The 21,098-nt window shown below is 35.4% G+C and overlaps 2 protein-coding genes across 5 annotated transcripts in view; one reads left to right on the top strand and one right to left on the bottom strand.

The window, feature by feature from the left end:
• Nucleotides 1–8,070, top strand: part of pum (pumilio) — a 65,230-nt gene extending 57,160 nt beyond the window's left edge. For 2 of the 3 annotated variants that reach the window (XM_085192397.1, XM_085192399.1), the window contains 6 exons: nucleotides 524–716; nucleotides 1,061–1,161; nucleotides 2,270–2,465; nucleotides 2,976–3,144; nucleotides 5,001–5,168; nucleotides 6,626–8,070. In XM_085192397.1, coding sequence (XP_085048523.1) covers nucleotides 524–716; nucleotides 1,061–1,161; nucleotides 2,270–2,465; nucleotides 2,976–3,144; nucleotides 5,001–5,168; nucleotides 6,626–7,258 — 1,460 coding nt within the window. In that variant the 3' untranslated portion in view covers nucleotides 7,259–8,070. The remainder of the gene's footprint in view (nucleotides 1–523; nucleotides 717–1,060; nucleotides 1,162–2,269; nucleotides 2,466–2,975; nucleotides 3,145–5,000; nucleotides 5,169–6,625) is intronic. The other variant, XM_085192398.1, reaches the window with a different exon arrangement.
• A 1,304-nt stretch (nucleotides 8,071–9,374) lies between these two features.
• Fip1 (Factor interacting with poly(A) polymerase 1) lies at nucleotides 9,375–20,660 on the bottom strand. Of its 2 annotated transcripts, XM_085192695.1 has the most exons (10): nucleotides 20,470–20,660; nucleotides 14,898–15,125; nucleotides 14,265–14,445; nucleotides 13,473–13,616; nucleotides 13,022–13,092; nucleotides 12,544–12,700; nucleotides 11,228–11,245; nucleotides 10,840–11,141; nucleotides 10,505–10,566; nucleotides 9,375–9,609 (listed from the first exon to the last, which is right to left on the bottom strand). In XM_085192695.1, the coding sequence occupies exons 1-10, from the start codon at nucleotides 20,617–20,619 to the stop codon at nucleotides 9,456–9,458; spliced, it is 1,467 nt and encodes a 488-aa protein (XP_085048821.1). In that variant the 5' UTR covers nucleotides 20,620–20,660; the 3' UTR covers nucleotides 9,375–9,455. The 2 variants fall into 2 exon arrangements, with proteins under 2 accessions (XP_085048821.1, XP_085048822.1); XM_085192696.1 differs by lacking the exon at nucleotides 11,228–11,245.
• Between the last annotated feature and the right edge of the window lie 438 nt (nucleotides 20,661–21,098).

Below are 21,098 nucleotides of genomic sequence, written 5' to 3'. Positions count from 1 at the left end.
ATAAAAACTTAAAGAAAAAATCATCTTTATCATATAAGTAAAATTTGATTATGTTTTAATACTAATGTAGTAAAATGCACGAAGTTATCAGTTTATATCACAGAGTTACGTGTTTTGCTGTAAATAACTCCTTGTACATCTCTAATAATTGCTTATAATTATCATAATTTATACCTTAATTTTATTAATTTGTTACTTTTAAATACATGAGTACCTCCTATGTACCTACCTACTTTATTATTAAGCATACATGAAAATTTTGCAGTAGTTACTCTCCTAGACTACGTTGAAAACTTATAGTATACTTGTGTAAATAAATAATTAAGTTCGTAACATTATTAATATTTAAACAAATTGTAATATACGACCAATAGACCAGATATTTTCCCACATTCAAGGAAAATATAACTTGTAAATAAATAGTTTAGACTAGGTCCAAGTTCAAATTTGTACATAAGCTCGTGTACAGAGTTGGGCGGAGTGCAGTGGCAGTCGAGTGGAGCGCAGAGGTATGTTGTTGCAGGCGGAGTGTCGACGCGGCGCGACTCGCTGGAGCTGGGCGGCGCGGTGGGTGTGGGCGTGGGCGTGGGCGCGCTGCACGAGTACGCGCGCAAGTGGGGGCCCTCGCCGCTGTCGCCGCCGCTGGGCGCTGCACTGGGCCCCGTCGGCCTGCGCCCCGTGTCCGCCGCACCCGGCGCCGAGACCGCCAAGTACAGGTACACACAGCCCGAACAACATGTGTACATTCTTGTGTTATACATAAACATAAAATGAAACTAAATTTAGTAGTAGATAGTATTATAATGTCACTTTGATTTGAGTATATAAATCGGCGTGACGTAGACAGACGCGTGTGACGCGAATTGTTCAGCGGTAACATTGTATATAGCTTTGTAAATTACCGTAGAGCACCGCGTAGTCACTTGTACAGTCATTGCGATATTCCTAAATGGAAGCATGGTCATCTACATTCTTAATTTTTTTTTAATTAGGTCCTACGTGTCTTATGTGCGAAAACGTGCGTATTGTAGATTCGAACATATATTTGTTTATGTTACAGAGCCGTCAACAGTTTAGCGCAAGGCCTGACGACGAATGGAGGAATGTTCGGATCATCATCATCGTTATTGAGCAAACTCAGTGGAGTCGGAACCATCTCAGGTTGGTACGGCGTTAGATCGATGTATTTACAGCTATTCGCAAGCAGTGTGACACTTGTATATGTTGTGTGTATATATAAATATATATGTCTGTTAGCTTCTTCCTTTAAACGTATTCTCATTTGTACATATTGATATATATTAACGGTCAATAGCATATTGTATATTTTTGTGTAATACTAAATGTTTAGTTTTGTCATTACTTCTGATGCCTATTTTTTGGTATTTCATATTTAAACATCGCACAACACGACAGAACAACCTCGGGGCTTTTTAAATGAGCACAAAAGCTATGAAATTCGGGACAGTCCTTGTTTTGACGGACATTGTACATTTTAAACAAGAGGCGTTTCATTTGTACGAGTTGTTTTGAACGAAAATAATTGTTATAAATTGCCTCCGTGTTCATATATCTGGATGGATACCAGTTCCTAACCGACGCGACGGCTTAAACTGCAGCGAGTAACCGCAATACAATCGTCTTGCATCACGTAAATGCATAACAAATAACCTTACACGTTCCGATCGTAAGTTAAAAATGAAATCTTGCATTATTAATTAATGAATTAATTAATACAGAAATCAGTGCGTGCTATTTGTTGTTGCATATATTGTTAGTACCTACGTTTATTTACACCTAATATTCGTAATACGTTTGTAATTCAATTGTTGCGACTCCGATGGGCTTTTCTTTTAAATAAATAATACATTGATGTAATAGTTCATTTTAGTTTATTTTTATATATGTGCATATATAAAGACTGATCTATTCTTTTCTACTCATTTTACATGCACACACACCGCTTTGCGGTGTAAAATGAGTAGAAAAGGAGGCACAGGAGGAAAAAGAGAGAACCTAGTGTTACGACACTCAATTTTCTTTATTCATTAATTTCTGCTTGAATATTTAACTTTATGTAGTTGACTAGTATTCTTTATGTAATTTGATTTTATGTATTGAGTGATGGAAGTCGGAATTGAAAGTCGTGCTTATTTTTACGAGAGGCACGGATGAGAATTAATTCGTTCCTTCCGAATGTGAACCGTCAGGCGTTGTTCTACTGTGCCATGATATCCTCATTTTCAACATAAACCTCAATAATATACAGAACTAGTGGGCGGCGGTGTGGGCGTGGGGGTGGGTGTGGGCGTGGGGTCTGTGGGCGCGCTGGTGGCGGGCGACAAGCCGGCGGCGGGCCGCTCGCGCCTGCTCGAGGACTTCCGCAACAACCGCTTCCCCAACTTGCAGCTGCGGGACCTCGCCAATCATATTGTTGAGTTCTCGCAGGATCAACATGGATCTAGGTGGGTTTCGCACACGTATTTACGGTTACCTACGTCCTTTTTTAGCTTGACCGTGTCCCCCGCAGAGTAGAGAATTAAGACACTTTACATTTGTTTACTTCTTATTGTATTTTTTAAAGAATATAACATATAACCTAAATATTATAGGATAATTATTTATATTCAACCTTGACATAATATTCTTACCTAAATATTAACAAAACTTATCTTTGTTTGTAATAATAAAAAATAATTATATTAACAAAAAAAAACTTATTAGTGCTTTATGTGCCGTGAATAGGATTTAAACTTTATACTTCTGTCACCTTACAAACCATTATAAATATATTCGAGAAGTGAAAAGTGTTTATTTAAAATATATTTGAAATGACTGGTCGGAGTTTGCTCGCGTCTCGCGTAATTCGATCAGCACGACCTAGAGACTTGTTCAAATAGGTAGGTGATCAATCGGTCAACAGGTTTCATAATGGTTTGTAAAGCATTCTCTCATTTAAATAATGTTTATTACAGGTTTATACAGCAAAAATTAGAAAGAGCAACAGTTCAAGAGAAACAAATGGTGTTCAATGAAATAATCGGTGCCGCCTACAGTCTAATGACGGACGTTTTTGGAAATTATGTTATTCAAAAATTTTTCGAATTTGGTACACCGGAACAGAAGACAACACTAGCTCAAAAGGTAATGTATACTGATATCTTACGGAATAAATATATAATCTTTTGTAGTATAATCGACTTCGATTTGTAATCTCGCACGCAGCAGGGTAGGCAGAGGCCTTAATGTCAACACTCGGTCCCCCCACTCTCCGCCGAATTCTGGAGACATTGCGTGTTGAGTGTTACATAAAAATATAATTTATAAATGTACGACGACGATGTGTAAGTGACGCGTATATTTTAACCATTATTAAGAATAATACAATGCTCATTGATTTTCAATTGTACTGGTTTCTTATGTAATAGAATATAATAGATATTATTTTATTACGTAGCACAGAATAACTTTGAACTACATTACTATATCAAACTATGACACAATCAATATATCCTATTTTATCTTTAAATCGTTCAAGATTCTTTATTATTTCTACGAGGATGCTGTATAAGTTAGAGAAACTATGAAGGAAAATCGTAATGCGTCATTATTGCTATAATTGCAAAGTTTATTGTAATTAGGTCAATATTCAAGTAATTATCCTCGACTAAGTATATTTGTATGGGAAAACATAAGAAAATCACACCATGCGATGTTTCTATAAATACACTTGAAAGCAAAACAAAACCGGTCTTAATCATTTTAGAAACACATGACGATAACGTCTTTAGCAATTCTTGACCAAATAAAACCTTGACTTACGATTGACTCGGCTGCTTAAGGCTAGGTCGGAGACAAGTATTACTTGGAGATTATCCCCAGATTACGAACAGGAAACCCTAATAGGATTAAATTACACAATAATAAAAAAAATAAACAAGTCTTTCTAATATGTCCTATAAAAATCTTGTTTTTTTTTTTGGCATTAAATTGCGAAGAGGGAAAAAGGTTATCGAGAATACTCACTTCAAGGCAATTGACTATATACGGATCTTTCTTTATTTTCTCAATGAGAAAATGCATACTTTATTTTGAACGCTGTGGTACTAAGACTTTAAGAAAATTGATGATTAAAATAGTGATTTTGTTACTATAGAAAAGCGAAAACATCCAATTGTGAAAGGCCGCTAAAAAAATAGAAACATTTGATGATAAATGCATAGTTTTAACACAGTTATATTGGTCAACATGAGATCCTGTTAGATGATGACAATTTGTTGATAATGGAAATTGTTAATCTTGTGGTCAGCGTCATTTACGAGATTACATTTTTGTAGCTCTACATTAAAATGGTTTTTTTTTTATTTCCATCGTACTTGGTGGTATTTTTTATTATCAATTATTAATGCTTTCCAATATTTCAAAATTAAAATATATATCAAATTTACTTAAAAAGTTTTTTTTTAAAATTAAAACATTTTCCTTACTGAACTAGCAAAATTAGCGGATTCGATCTGATCATATAATAACATCATTAAGTCTTGGTTATCCGTTATTATTAATATTGATTAATAATTTAAAAAGGCCATTTTTCTTATTCATCTCGTAAGTTAACGGTTCATCTGAGTCGTGACCAAATGAATGACCATTTGGTGAATCATATATGAAATTAGGCCGACGTGGCGGAGTGGGTTTCATGGCTGTTAATGCGACGGTTGTGGTTGCGATTTCCACTTGGGGGAGTGAAGTATTTTCATTTCCTCGCTTTGAAAACAAAACACTTCGTTGAGTTTCGCGACTCAACATACATGCAGTGACGAAAATTAAGCACAAAATGGGGAATGATGTGACTTATATAGCGTGAGGCTAAAATATATCTATCATTTGAAAGAAAAAAACATAAATTATTTTTCTTTTTATTCATCTCGTTAAGTTAACGAGCCATCTGTTGGCACGATGATGTGGGCGCGTGCGTGTGTAGTTGTGTACTATAAGTGCAGATATTGCAGGTGCGCGGGCACGTGCTGGCGCTGGCGCTGCAGATGTACGGCTGCCGCGTCATACAGAAGGCGCTGGAATCCATCCCCGCCGAGCAGCAGCAGGAGGTGGTGCGCGAGCTCGACGGGCACGTGCTCAAGTGCGTCAAGGACCAGAACGGGAATCATGTTGTAAGTAGTAGTGTAGTGTAAAACGTTTTTTTTTGTATAAATTTAAATCTTGTTTTCAATACAAATTGAATATATATACATTATCTAAATAGACTTTTGCTAGCACTTCTGAAATGTCGAAAGAATATAAATATATTCTCTACGGCTTGATTTATAACTAATAATATGCGTGATATATACGTTAAATAAATACAAATCAATATACAATTACTTACAGCAATTATAACATATTACTAAAACTATGACAAAATACAAATTTATTATTTACTTTCACAATAATAAATATGAACTGGAAATGAAGTAAAATACACATAAATATGACATCAAAATAATGTTTAAGTCCAGAGTTTTTATTGTCCAACTATAACATTTATTGCATTAGAACATGATGTTGTTATTACCATTAATAGTGTAATCGTAATGTTTTGATTACTAATATATGCTAGTATGAAAATGTAACATAAAACGTTATAAGAATTCCAATGTTGCATATATATTAAAATGTATTTACTATTAGATACACTAACATATATATGTGATAGTCATTTAAAAGAACTTAGATTATAGTAACACTACTTGTTTTACAGAATATTAGGAATATATAAATTAATTATTGTTATACGTTAATTGTTATCATGTTTATAATTAGTTTCTATCTGCTATCAATTCCGTATTTATCTATTCTACTGTTTTCTCTTATATTACTTTGAAATTATATCAATTCTCTTTAGTAATTACATGAACGTCTAATAATACCTTTGCTTTTTATAAATATTCAGTACTTATTAAATCGTAACACGTAAACATCTGATGTAAAATCAAAATTTTCTTTTATTTATAAAAATATCGCACCTATTAGTAGCAATCTGTAAACTGGTTATGTTATATTTTAAAACACTTTTGTTTTTATTACATAAATATACATTATTTGAATAAAGTCTTGACTCTATTATGCAAAATAGTCTCGGAATTGAAGAATTTGACCTTATTTAATAGAAATGAAGTTTATGTATTTGTATAGAAGGAATGTTATAAAAAGTCACATTGACTCCAAAGTAAACAATAGAGCAATGAAAATGATTTTGACATCGATTTTTCTAGAGTGCAAATTTCATTTATAGATTTTAGAACCTGTTTAAGTATTATATAACGCAATAGGCATGATGAAAGGTAGTAAAAATCAATAATATTATTATGTATTCAATTATTCAAACCCTATTAATAGATTACAAAACACATTTTCAAAGAAATATAATATACAATAATGTAATAATAATAATATATTTATCAACATTATAAAACACAGATCCTCAAAATCTGTCGCCTTTTGACCCCGCCTTAAATGATCTATTTACGGAATGGGATGTCTTAAAAAGCGATAAACTCCGTTAGATGTTAAAGGGAGAGTAATTTGCTAAGTAACAAAAAATGTTCATACTTCGTCGTATTTATTGCAGGTGCAGAAGTGCATAGAGTGCGTAGAGCCGATGGCGTTACAGTTCATAATCAACGCGTTCGCGGGGCAGGTGTACGCGCTGTCCACGCATCCCTACGGCTGCCGCGTGATCCAGCGCATCCTAGAGCACTGCACGGGCGAGCAGACGGCGCCCGTGCTGGGCGAGCTGCACGCGCATACTGACCAGCTCATCCAGGACCAGTACGGCAACTACGTGGTGCAGCACGTGCTGGAGCACGGCGCTGCCGACGACCGCGCGCGCCTCGTGGCCGCCGTGCGCGGCAAGGTGTTGCAGTTGTCGCAGCATAAGTTCGCGTCCAACGTGGTCGAGAAGTGCGTCACGCACGCCACGCGCAACGAGCGCGCGCTGCTCATCGACGAGCTGTGTGGCTTCAACGACAACGCGCTGCACGTCATGATGAAGGACCAGTACGCCAACTACGTGGTGCAGAAGATGATCGACGTGGCCGAGCCCACGCAGCGCAAGGTGCTCATGCACAAGATCCGCCCGCACGTGGGCTCACTGCGCAAGTACACGTACGGCAAGCACATCATCGCCAAGCTGGAGAAGTTCTTCATGAAGGCGCCCGAGCTGGGCCCTATTGGGCCGCCGCCACCGGGCGCCGGCCTCTAGCCGCCCCAAGCCCGGGCCCTGTCTGTACATTTGTAAGTATGTATACTGTGCGCGCCTCTAGCTCCTAAGTGTTCTAGTATTACTCCTTGTTCGTATGAATCTATGTATAAATATTTGAACGTCTCTCATTCTCGTGTAATTTATGAACGGCGGGCCTGCGCGCCCCCGTTGTTTAGCTCGTTGTAGATTTACTATTAGCTGGGCTAGGGGACCTTGAATCTTCGAAAGTGATGAGAACGCCGCAGGCAGTTCTGGACAATCGGCACTGTAGTCGTGATTATGTTAGTTTCGTAGTGATGGAGTCGAGCTCTCGTTTAAGTTAAACCGGCTTAAAATCGTACATAGCTTATCGAATATTTTTGCGCCGGGCTGTATAGTTTTTGATATGATTTGTGGAAATGATATTTTTGTATATTTTTATGTGTGTCGTGTCTCGTGTAGTGGCGATTGTACAGGGCTGCGCGGGCCGCGCTCGAGGTCCGCCTTGCCGGTCGCACGTCACAAGCGTAGCTCCTCATTCCCCCTCTGTAATTATTTTATAGGAAGCGTAGTTTCCTACGACCCCTCAGATTTTTTACATTTAGATGTAATTGAAAATAAAATTATTGTATATGGCTGTACAAAAACGTTAACAAAATGATTTGTAAAACCTGTATGTGATGGAATGAGGCGGGGCGTCGGGAGCGACGAGGTGTGACTGATCGCGGCTCCGGCCTCCCCGCCTCGTAGGTTGTACTAGATAACATTTATATGATGATCCATCTATTTAGACATTAATTAATAAAGCATTTCTGTAATAATATTACAAAGTACCCGTCGTTTTATTGTTTAACCCTATTGTCATTTTTATACAAATAGAACGTCAGCTGACTAGTTAGTGTAATAAAGTTTTTTCTAAGTTCACTCTTTGTTTTACTGAGTTAATTGCTTTTATTTAATTTTGTATTAATTCGATTGTCATATAAGTATCATCATTAATGTATTATCAATTCAATTTAATTATTTTTAGGTCAAACTATTGGATACTTACGTATTTTGATAAAATATTGCACAGACATTATTCCATTAAGAATAGAAAAATAAAAATTAAAATAAAAAAAATGTATTTTTATTTCAACTACCGTCGCCTGTTTGCTTATCAAAATATAATTTATACTTTGTATACCTATGATGGTACATTGATTATACATTGACAAAAATTTTATCGAAGCTTTGTTTTAATGAAAACTAATTAGTAAACATATTTTAACAGTAATTTTGAAAGAAACGGTATTTTGCCTGAGTGCTGCCTTTGTCATCGTCACTTGAGAGAAAAGTGTGGACTTTCCATGTGCATGGTACCATGTTTGTTAAATATTATGTTTTTAAGCAAATTGTACGTCTTAATTTAATTCTCAAGTCAGTCGGTCAGTCTAAGTTCTATTAAAGATTTTACTTTATCATTTATCTATATGAAACTTAATTCTAGTTAGGACCCTATCTTGTATATTACATACAGGAGAACTTACTGATATAAAAAAATCTGGTACAGTAGAAACTTGATTATCCGGCCCTCAGTTCGGGATTCGATATTTTTCGCGATAATATAATCTAAGAAAATCTATGTGTACGTAAATATGTGTATAAATCGTATGTTGGAAAACGTTAATAATTTCTTAACAAACGTTGATTTTCGTTTATATACACCTATTGCTTTTAATAGACATACAAATATAACAATTTTGTGCTGATTTTGTGCATACGTAATGCACAAAACCAGTTTTATACAATCGATTATACGGATTTCCGATTATCCGAATGACTAACGATAACAATTAGTCTGGTTAATCGAGTTTCTACTCTTAAATTGCAAAATACTGTTTCTTCTTATAAAAATGTGTTAATTAATTTTTATTTGTTTTTTATTTGTTTCATAGTATGAGAATATTACGAAATATGTAAAAAAATTGGAAACGCGCAATATACTCGAAGCAATCAATAATCATCAATCCGCTTCACGCTGTATCCTGCACACAACAGGGTAGGCAGAGGGAATATAGTATCTAAAATATCTAAGTAGCAAGTGTATAGAAGAATAAGATATCTTAAGATGTACCTAAGAAAATAAAACTCAAAATTTAATTTGGCAAATTTATTTTCAGAAATATACCAACATTATTATTTAAACATTTCCTTATAACTAATACAGTAGAGCCCCTCATTTGTCCTCGTCCTTATCTTTGGGCTCCTTGTTCTTGGGCTTCATGGATCGTTCTCGATCGCGGTCGCGGTCGCGCGAGCGCTGGCGCGGCGAACGCGACCTCGACTTGTGGCGGCGCGAGCGGGAGCGAGACCTCTCGCGGCGATATGATCTAAAAAAATATATATTTAAGAATATATTTTCTGAAACAGAGAATATCTTCTGCCTACCTAGCTCTTTGTAGTAGATGAATCTAAAAAGTAAAATATATACAATGTTTTTAACAAGTGACGATTGTGTAGGTTATTCACACTAGGTGGAATTAATTGTTTGCGTTTAGGTCACTGAATAGCGTAGAGTTAGACAAAAAATTACATATACCATTACAATAAAGTAATAAGTAAAAAAAATACAATCATACTTATGATCTCAAATAATTGCATTTAACTATCTATATTTATATTGTGCAAATAATATATATTCATTACATTTTTTATTTGAAATTGAATCTTTTTATTTATCTATTCTTATATACTTGTTTTTGTAACATTGTTATTAAGTATTTTTAGTAATACAATTATTGCTTCATCATCCACTGAGTTCAATTAAAAAATTATACAGCATATACTTTTATTAAATTAGCGAATTATTTTTACATTTTTAAATATAAATTATTATAAAAAAAAAAAGATACATTTAAAAATATAAAAAAACCACTCTTCCGAGGGCGGGACAAGGGTCCAAGCCATCGGTGGCTAGGGCTCCAGAGAGAGGAACCTCCGCACAATACGTGCCGTCTCAAGTAATACTGCCTTCTGTATCCGGTTCTTGATCCAACAGCTAAGCGATAGCCTCTTAAGGTGTTGGTCGAGGCTTTTCGCTATTAAACCGTTAACTGAAACCACTATCGGCACAATGATAGTCGCATTGACATCCCACATGGCGGTAATCTCATGGTAATTATTTTAAATAATAATAATGCATACAAAACGTGCATGGTATATTCAACTAAAAAAAAATACTTATGATTTCCAAATAAGAAACATAGCATAAAATATTTAACTCACTTTTCTCGAATCCTTTCTGGCTTAATGGAACGCGATCGTTCGCGGTCTCTATCTCTATCCTCCTGTAATAGACAAAAAATCTATATTAAAAAAGAATTACTACTATTTCCAACAAATAATCAGAAGTAAAACGATGTGGAAGCTATCTTAGCCTTATATCTATATATATAAAGTTCTTAGATGTGTCATTCTATAAATATATTTTAAATGAAATGAAAAAAGTACCTAACAATTTTTTTACATAGTTGTTCAGGCCATGTTTTTTTAACAACATTTTTTATACATTCGTCATTCATGTAATGATCATTATCATACAAAAACCAAAAATAACTCACATCATCTCGTCTATCCCGGTCCCTGCGTTCTCTATCATCTCTCTCTCTTAATCTATCTCTATCTCTGTCCCTGTCTCGCTCCCTATCTCGCTCTCTCTCCCGCTCGTGTGCGTGGGGCGGGAGGTGCGAGCGGAATGGTGGCGCGAATGGGGGAGTGCCCATCACGTGGGATGGGGGCAACGAATGTGGGGGACCCAATGGGGGCGTCATTCCTATAGGCGGTCCCATTGCTGGTGGACCCATTGGCCCTGGGGTCAATTCCTTTATCTCCGTCGGCGTCCAACCAGTTTGTTCTGCGTGAGCTGTATAATAAAAATCGAACAGATGTGAGTTAAAATAGCTTAAAATCACTACATTCACTTATCATTACAAAATGAAAATAACTTACAACGTGCACGTTTTTTTCCTGAAAAATTAAGAAAATAAATAAAGTTTTCAAATGTAAGAGTGGTTAAAAATGAAATGAATATATAAAATAATAATTAAAAAAGTTAAATATTATTAAACAAAAAAAACAAAAGAAAGTTTGCATATGCTACAAATACATACTATATAAATATTGATAAGAAAATCAGCATATAACTATGGTACATAGCATGAAAATGTATTTGCATACCGAACAATAAGCAATTAAAAAAATAAATATGAATCGTAATAGAGGTTCGAAACCATCCTGGAGCAGTATAACAACGCTTAACTATAGATGGTTGCTACCATAGTAGTATCTTTCATTTCTACTCTCTAGTAGATAAAGTGCGGCGTTGAGTTCCGCCATTTTCTATAGTCTGTCTTATGAAGATAAAAATGTAACTAACCGTTACGCAATTTCGAGAAGTAAAATTGATTACGCAACTGAAACATTATACAAACAAAAAAACTACTAATACAGATTTTTATTATTTCGGTAGTAACAATAAATATTAACGATTCATTGGATTATATCATTAGATTGGGACTGGGAATATAAGCTATTTGAAAGTTGCAAGGAAAGTAATTTACACATTTTATTATTAACATATGATATGTGATGTGACTTGGGCCCTTGCACCACAACTTGCTACATTCAAAACTAGCTTTTGATAGCTGGATTTTGATCAAATTATATTTTACTCTTTAAACAAGTGACATATTTTAGATCTACAAGATAACTTTGAAGGTAACAATTAAAATATTAACATTATTGACTATATGCCTTCCTTAATAAATGGACTATCCAACACAAAAAACTTGCAATGCAAACCAGTAGTTCCTGAGATTGGGTACATTCAACCAAACTAAAACGAACAACCTATTCATATTACTATAAAACAATAAATAAACAGATAAATACATCACTATATTTTAAATCTTAGGCCCACAATATATTTGTTAGAGAAAAAAACTATGTTTCTAATTATGTAGCTAAAAGCAATCCAAATATCTTAGAAAATAAAGACCTAGAAATAATTATATCCAATTCTAACTTTAAGCCTAGTTTAAGTGGCAGATAAAAAATAAAATATATTTATATGTAATCATTTAGAAAAATATGACAAAACCTACAGACCACACGCCTGTAGCGTGTAGTAATTTAGTGAATATTCATATATTTTAAAAATATATATTACTATAGACATATACTAGTATAGAATAACAAATACCTTGAACGATGAACCTACAAGATATTACAATAAAAAAAACAATAAATTCAAAAATGGAACTCACCCCACGGCTCGTCGTAGGCGTGCGGCGGGTGCGCGGCGTGCGGGGCGTGGGGAGGGTGCACGTGCGGCGGGTAGTAGTGGTCGGGCGGCGCGCTGAAATACTCGGGCCCGTCGCGCCCATGCGTGCGCCCGTACTCGCGCCGCTCCGCCGTCATTACCTGAAGTCAAGTTTATGAGTATGTATTATTGGTGCAAATTATAAAAATATGAAGGGGACGTCGTCACTCAACGGCAGCGTGTTACTGTAAGCGCGATAGTTGTGAGTTCGATTCCCATGAAGGGAAATGAATTATTTTTATTTCATCACTGTGGTAAAAAGGCAAAACATGGAGCTAGTCCCTGTATTTTCATTTTCAGGCCACCAAGATGCCAGAAATGTTAAAAGATGTTAGTTGCGTACAGTATCTATATTAAGAATCCGCTGCGTCAATATTGGCCTCTATATGATGAAACAAAAACTGAAAATTATATTATGTTACCTGAATAGTATTTTCACGAGATTGGTAATTATTTTGTGCTCCTGGAGGCATGTCATCATGTCTTACAGAACCTGTAAGGAAAAAGCAAATTCGATGTTAAATAAAATATAAAAAAATAAACAGTATATATGTCTTGCATTTAAATTATGCATATAAATGTTATCAAATAGTAATAATTTATTTTAAGAAGGGCTTCATACTACATAAATAAATGCAGTAGCCAGTTGCAATTAAAACCTAGTTAAATAAATAATTCGAAAAGATTGATTTGTAGAACGCGATAATCTTAGGAAAATAGAAAGACTCTTTTTAAATTTCATAATAATAAATTTATCGAGGCTATATCACGTTAACTGTTTCGATATCACCTGTAACCTCTGGGCACACGAAAATTATGATGATATTTGCAAATTGCATACAAAATACGTAATAGTAGACTGTCAAAACTCACCAGAAGACCGTCTGACATCAGGTGGCGGGGCTCTGGGCGGAGGTCCGGTGTGCAACGATACGCCCGCCTCATTCACGCGCATACGTCGTTGTCTCTCACAGTATGCACTCCATGTTACTTCATTGAAACCATAGTTGAAGTAATCTGAGGAGAATTAGAAGCCCACTCAGAATCAGAACAGACAATATTAGTATGGGGAGCAGGTGACATACTGTTTGAGGCCCCACAGGTGACATACCGCTTAAGGCCCCACTATAAATAGGATGATTGGCAATTTTATTTAAAAGAAAATCATCTTCACGCTGCATCCCGCATTTAACAGGTTGTAGGCATAGGGAACTTAGTGTTAAGATACTCTATTCCCCATTTTCTACCATATTTCTTGAGGCATAATAAATGTTAAAAGCACTTCTGTTATTCGATAAATAAATAGGGGCCACCACTGGTTTGTTGCCCTAAGGCCTACACATTTTTAAATGTAGCTCTGCTGTATGTTTAAATTTAAATTATTATACAATTGTTTCAGTCAGGAAAAGACAAACATGATTATAAGTCTGCCATGTTCATGACCAAAAAATAAAATGTAATTGAGTTATTTAAAAATGATAAATTTATTTGTAGTGTTAGATTTATGGGCTTACTAATGAAGGAATAAATTATTTTTATTTTTCTGCTTTGGTACAGGCAAAAAATTATAAAAAATATTATGGAGGGAAATAATAGTACACAACCTTTCAAATAATTTCATTATTTCATTTTCTCAATCAATATTAAAGTAGTCTTCTTATTTACCTGATATATCAGCACCAGGCTTATTCCATGGTTTATCTTCAATAGTATCAATGTTAAACTCTAGTGCAGGAACTCCATTAATGCTACCGGGACCATCTAAATCTTCCAATGTAACCTTACTGCCTGCAGCTGGTACTGGTCGTGGCTTCTCACTTCCAGGTGCTACGATTCCAACTCCTCTCTATAGAATAGAATAGTCTTTATTGCATGTGTAAATGTATTCTAAGGCAATCTTGTACCTTCAAACAAGTTTTAGATATAAATCTACAACATATATTTTTTTATTTAGCTAGTGTAACCCACATAGTAGAGTAGGGAGGTGGGGATAGCATGAAAATAAATGTAAATATAATTTATTCCGCCTAGTGGGGATTTCAAACCCTCGACATTTCAGTATCATACAGTCAATTGCTCACCCACTTCACTACAGATATTCTAAAAAAATTACACCTATACATAGAAGCCCTTGACACTAAAATGGGGCAATTGTGATATATTTGTTTGTACATGTAACGGTTGTGGGCTCTATTTATATTTAAAAATAAATCATTTCTTTACTGATTAAAAAAAATCAAAACAAAATAATGTTATAAATATATATTCTATAATTTATTAAATTCAAATTTTACTTACTTTTATATTTAAACTAGCATAAGCCTGTGGTCCTGATTTAATTTCACCTATAGTAACTTTCACATCATCACTATCATCAGAATCTGAATCACCATTGTCTTGACTGTCTGCATCTCCATTTGCCTGATCCTCACGGTCTACCTCACCAAAGTGTTCATCATTGAAATGAGAGTCATCATTATTGCCATCATTGCCATCTGCTTCTTCTTGCTCTTTATCTTCAATTCCCTGTTAAATATGGGTATAAATATAGTCAATATTTCATCTGTGAAAATATATTTAATTTTAATGTCTACTAATTGGATATAATCATAAATATACTATAAGGCAGTATCATAAATTTGTTTAAATGGAAAATGAATACCCTATTATTTGGGATGTGACGATGCACAGCATCTGTGAGAGGGCGCTGTATACTTCCCTTTGATTATCCAATGATTTACACTTCCGGTTGCTGTTTTCGACCAATCAGCGATTCGCCGGAAGTCACGTGGTCCCAGGTGGTAGGGCGCCGAGACGTTGTAAAGGCGACACTACGCTTCTTACCTCATAGCGTCGTTATTTCCCAATAGAGTAACATCGTTTAAAAGTGAAAGTGCTGTGGTAAGTGTAGTGTTGGAGGTGGAATTTCTTCACGTCGTGACCCGGATTTCTATATCGGGCCTACTCATGGAAGGCCTCCAGCAAAGATGTACATCCTCGTCAGAGAATTTTCTTTTGTGAAATTCAAAGGTACAAAAATGGACAACGGGTGAGTCATTTGAACCTCTTGTTTAACAAGTATCTACATGCATGTAATACTGTTCTATTGCTTGGTATTATATATACCAATACAGTAGTGGATTCTGAGCTTTACCGAACACGGCTGTGTTATAACCTACAATAAGGTTAGGTATATGTCTCAGATTTTTAGCAGTTGTGGACCAATTTTATTCAGCTAACGGGCATTGCACAAAGCAAGAGGACTCATCGCTTGTTTAACGCTCTTGGAGACGTTCTCGGCATAGTATCATGCGATGTAAACGGAGTTTACTAAATAAATCGATTTTCACCGAGTTTACTTAGTTGTATACTATCTATTAATATACTACCTTCGTTTAAATGCGATAAATTCGTTAGGAGCGTATCCTGAGCGAGTTATCAAATATATAAAAAAAAAAAAAAAAAAAAAATCTTTTCTCATCATATATATCAGGGAAGCGGATTATTTAATAGTTGCCAGTTGTTAAAACCAGATGGCGTTGCCTGTCACTCTGACGTGACACCGATCGATGACAATCAGAAGTGGGATCGGAACAAGCTCCGGTCCCAACCACCTCATTCTCCGACATATATAAAAAGTCTGTCTATTTTTAGATAATCTTTTTTATTTATTTGTAATAAGTTAATTACTAACTTTGTTGAAATGTTATATTCGCTGGGAGCGTATCCTAAGCGAGTTAACGAACAACAATGGATAAATCTGCGTGGGAGTTTCTTTTGGCTTCTTTTGACAATTGCAAGCGAATACTCGGAAGAATTAGACACAAGGATTCGAAGACAATTTCAAAGCCTGGCAGGAAAAGTGTTTCAAACACGGAATATCGGAGGTTTATTTTCTCAACCCTGGAGGAGTGAGGATAAAGCAATTGTGGATTTGCTGCTTTTTCGTGGTTACTGCCATCGCTATGAACGTCATAACATTTAGCAATGGGCGTCATAGTATTTAGCAATCACGGGATCTTCTGTATGGCATCTTCGGCAAAGATCTAGCCAGTCACCTTATCTTAGTTGCCTTAAGGTGGACTCGGGCTATTACATAAGGTATGTCCAATTATTTAAAGTGCATTTATCTGTCCATTAGAATTTAAAAAAGCTCGGTACTATTTTAATTAGAAATGCTCTCAATTGTACGGGAGGGGGTTAGTTATAAGGAGGCTGCCTCTGAGCGTATCGGAGGCAGTGGCTTCGGATGGTTTGGGCTCCGTAGGCCCTTCCCGGTTTAATCGCGGGAATGCATCTAGCCATTTACCTCCATACCACCAATAATCCTTTTCCAAGATTATTTGATTATTTGAAGCAGTTAGACCTTCGTCAACCGTACATGCATCAAAGAAATTGAGAAGCATGAGTTGAGTATAAAACTCTAGCACATTTAATTATACATTAGCAATTGTCAAGTATCGGTGCATACCGGATATCGGTAGTATGGAGTAAGAATCCGCCGACTGGTAACACAAGTCCAGAACTTAGTACAAGGGTATTGCATGACTGTTAATAACTTTATTTAAATGTAACCGTATCTTTCTGTATACATTGTGTTGAGAAATACGGAGCCTGCCTCTGGGTATATCGGAGACGGGTGTAGATGGTTTGGGGGCTCTGAAAACTCTTTTCGATTTAATAATGAGCATTCTCCATATCATCTCTGGCTTTATCCAATAAGAATTTTCAAGCGGTTCGAGAAAGCAAGGATAGAAAACAGTTCGACTCGCGTTCGACAAAGCAAACCAATAGGAAATTTTCTAATAGATAATGAAAGGTTTATCAAAAATTTTTGATATAAAAATATTTGATATAAAAACAATTTGATATATGAATTGTTAAGTAATGGATAAAAAGAAGCAATGCGTCTAAAACTAAATTAGAAACTGACTAAAACAGTCGGTTCAAGTCCACATAAGTATTATAAAAGTTTCATATTTGGAAAAAGTAGTAAAATTTGCATTTAAATAGAAGGAAACGTTAATAAGAAGCAGGAGAAAGAGGAAAAGAAGGCAGTTAAATAATTCAGAAGGCAAATCAAGACCAAATTAAGGTCGCCAGTTGGGCCTATCAAGCAGTGAATTGTATTGTATTACGACCTTTTATTACTGAAGTTGTCAGATAGGATAAAATATGAAATGCGAGAATTACAGACAACCTTTTATTACTAAGTTGTTGGATACCATAAAGTATGATACACAATAATATTGCAAAAAGACTATCAAGAAGTGTAATTCGTTTTTGTAACTTTGGTTCCAAAGCTGGGGAAAGCTAATGAAAATAATCGTCTTTATGGAACATGAGGGCTGTGTAAGGTAATTGTGCTAATTATTACTGTCAACAGTCTTGTTATATAATGTCTACATATATACTTTGGCGATTGCTACGTGCGTAACGTAGGTATTCCGCCGCATATTGCCATGAGTTTTGCCTAAACTGAACCTGGCTAGCGAGGTATACACGTAGTCGCAACTCCAATATGGCGGAGAGCATGTTGGATGTCTACGACATCATTAAGTCCGGGGAAAATCGGACGTTTAAATTGAGTACATCTGTATTTAAATGGTATAAATTTTGAAACTGTAAAGTTGCTTCTAAAAGCGAATTTCAGAGAGTGGACTATTGTAGTTCTAAAATACAGCTAAGAAGCGATAATTGAAATATTATAAAATTGATAATTTGATATGTAAATGTATAGTAGTATCAATTACTTATAACTTTATTACACTTTGAAGAATGATATAATCATTAGTCGGCCTAAATTTTGGTTGAAAAACTAATGAGCTTATATACTCACATTTTCTAACACGTCGTATGTCAAGTCCAGTTTTCTTCAAAACTGTACCTAAGTACCTGCATACTTATGATCCCACATGACAAGGTTGGCTAGGAGAGAATGCTTTTAGCGTTAAGCCCGCCTTTTGTACATTGTTTATTTGTAATTTTGTGCAATAAAGTATATATAAACAAATAAATAAATAAGTAGCAGATAGGATATTCATATCATGAATGGTCGGACTGGTTGCAGTTCTGGTGAGCATTCATTGATGCTTTTATGAAGTTAATACTCAAAGTGTGTGATGATGGTATCAAGTCTTAAATTTTACAAAGGCGTTCAAAGGTTTGACCAGTTTAATTCTGAATTGGAACATATTATTGGGCTAAGTACATAGTATTTTGTAGAGCATTCTATTAAATGCTCTTGTGTTATTAATATATGGTACTAATATCTTCAATTACAAGGTAAAGTTAACTCTGGTAACTACTTCATCATCATCATCAGCCGGTCCTCGTCCGCTGCTGGACGTGGGCCTGTCCAATGGTACGCCACTGAGCTCGATCTTCAACTCTTCGCATCCAGTCGTTGCCCGCCACTTTACGAATATCGTCGCCCCACCTGGCGGAGGGACGTCCTACATTATTACGCTTGGCGAGGCGTGGTCTCCACTCTAGAACGCGTCTCTGCTTACTATAAATTTATTATAGATGTTAGGAAGCGTGGAGTCGGTTGCCGGTTCTATCTATGACCTGCTGTCTGAGCCGGAGATAGTTTCCAATAGACCGGACGACATTTTCATTGGCATTTTGATCTTGCTCGTTCTTCTAACATCATATTTCGATTAGAAATATTTCGGTGAAACAGGTGAGACCTATTGAAAATTACGCTCTAGAGACGGTGGTGTCATCCTAAGAAAAATGTTTTTCTAGGTTCTACATTAAGAAACTAGCTAGACCACCGGAAACGGGCTACAAAAGGTAACAATTTTGTTGTCTAATTTAGAGGTGAGGCTAAGCAAGGGCTTCATGAATAATAATCGATACTTATATAAATAGGTTATTATATCAATATCAAAAGTGAGAACATCTAGCTTATTATTTAGACAGTTATGGAAGCTTCCTTTCCTACTCGTGCTTATCAGCGAGTTGCGAAATATCTTTCAAAATTTGTTTGTATGCAGATTATAAGTAAGTCTAATAATTGAAGTTAATTATTTTGGCTCCGCTTCTGGCAGAGCGATTATTAATTGAATTAAAAAAAAAAAAAAAAATTAAGCAATTTACAATTCTTTGTTTCTCAAATTGCTTATAAATAAAACAATGTTACTCGTGTTTTTTGTGTTTTTACAGATCAATTTATCTGAATGTATCAGAATCAATTTATACAATCATTCTGATTTAGATCACATAGCGTCGTGCGTGGTCACCAGGAGTTATAAACACGTCTCTCACAGATGCTGTGCATCGTCACATCCCAAATAATAGTACAAGTTTTACATAACAATAAAACTTGTATTATTGTGGAGAGACGATGCACAGCATCATTTTAAGGCTCCTGGTGAGAATCTGCTATGAGGTAAGAAGCGTAGTGTCGCCTTTACAACGTCTCGGCGCCCTACCACCTGGGACCACGTGACTTCCGGCGAATCGCTGATTGGTCGAAAACAGCAACCGGAAGTGTAAATCATTGGATAATCAAAGGGAAGTATACAGCGCCCTCTCACAGATGCTGTGCATCGTCTCTCCACAATAATACAAGTTTTATTGTTATGTAAAACTTGTACTATTTTGATTCAATATTTTATGCGATACATTAAATTATTATAAATACAAGTTTTACATGTAAGAAATTTTTGGAGGTAAGATATCTACCTCCGTAAATGTATCCGACATTAAACCTTTTTGCGTTCATTAACATATTAGTAATTGTATTACTAAGTTTATGAATAACTATACAGAAGAAATTTGTCTTTATTGGTAAGCATATATAAATAAGATGTAATTACAAAAATTAAAGGTTATGGTACAGTAATCAACTCTTAAGACTTACCGCCTCTCCGGTTGTAGCGTTTGCCTGTTGTTGTTCCTTTTCTTCTGTTCTAGAAGAATCTTCGTTAGCTTGTTCATTATTGGAATCTCCATACAACCAGCTATCATCATTTTCATCTGTGGGAGCCGTTTCTACCGCAGCGTCTGCCATTTTTGTTTGACAATTGACACTTTTGAAATGACAAGTGCTCTGTGCTACATCAACAATCACTAATATAACAGATAAGAAATAAAAATGCTCACTTTTTAAATAATATTAGGTAACAAGTCAAAAATAAGTAAATTATACCGGATTGAATAAATATTTAAAAACTTATTTCAAATAAGTATTAGGTCGTAACTTATACTATACCGTTAACGTTGCCATATTTGGACTATAATTAATGTAGAAATAGTTTTGAATATGAATGCTGCCTAATGAATTATTTATTAGGTCTTTAATTTTTGCGTTTATTACAGATTTTAAGACCTGGTCACGGTGGATTACCCATGACCAGGACTACTGTAAAGTTTTTGGAAACCCAAGATCGAACACCTTGGGGTTTTTAATTTGGATATACACAATCCAATGCTGTGTTCAAAATTAAAACTAAAAGATTTATCACTTTATATGTAGATGCTTTGTCTAAA

The sequence above is a fragment of the Heliconius melpomene genome, chromosome 11 (genome assembly GCF_056956725.1).
Source record: "Heliconius melpomene rosina isolate 202511_hmr_F chromosome 11, ASM5695672v1, whole genome shotgun sequence".
Taxonomy (NCBI): domain Eukaryota; kingdom Metazoa; phylum Arthropoda; class Insecta; order Lepidoptera; family Nymphalidae; genus Heliconius; species Heliconius melpomene.
Note: the sequence above shows the minus strand (reverse complement) of the source record. Positions and strands in the feature narration are given on the sequence as shown.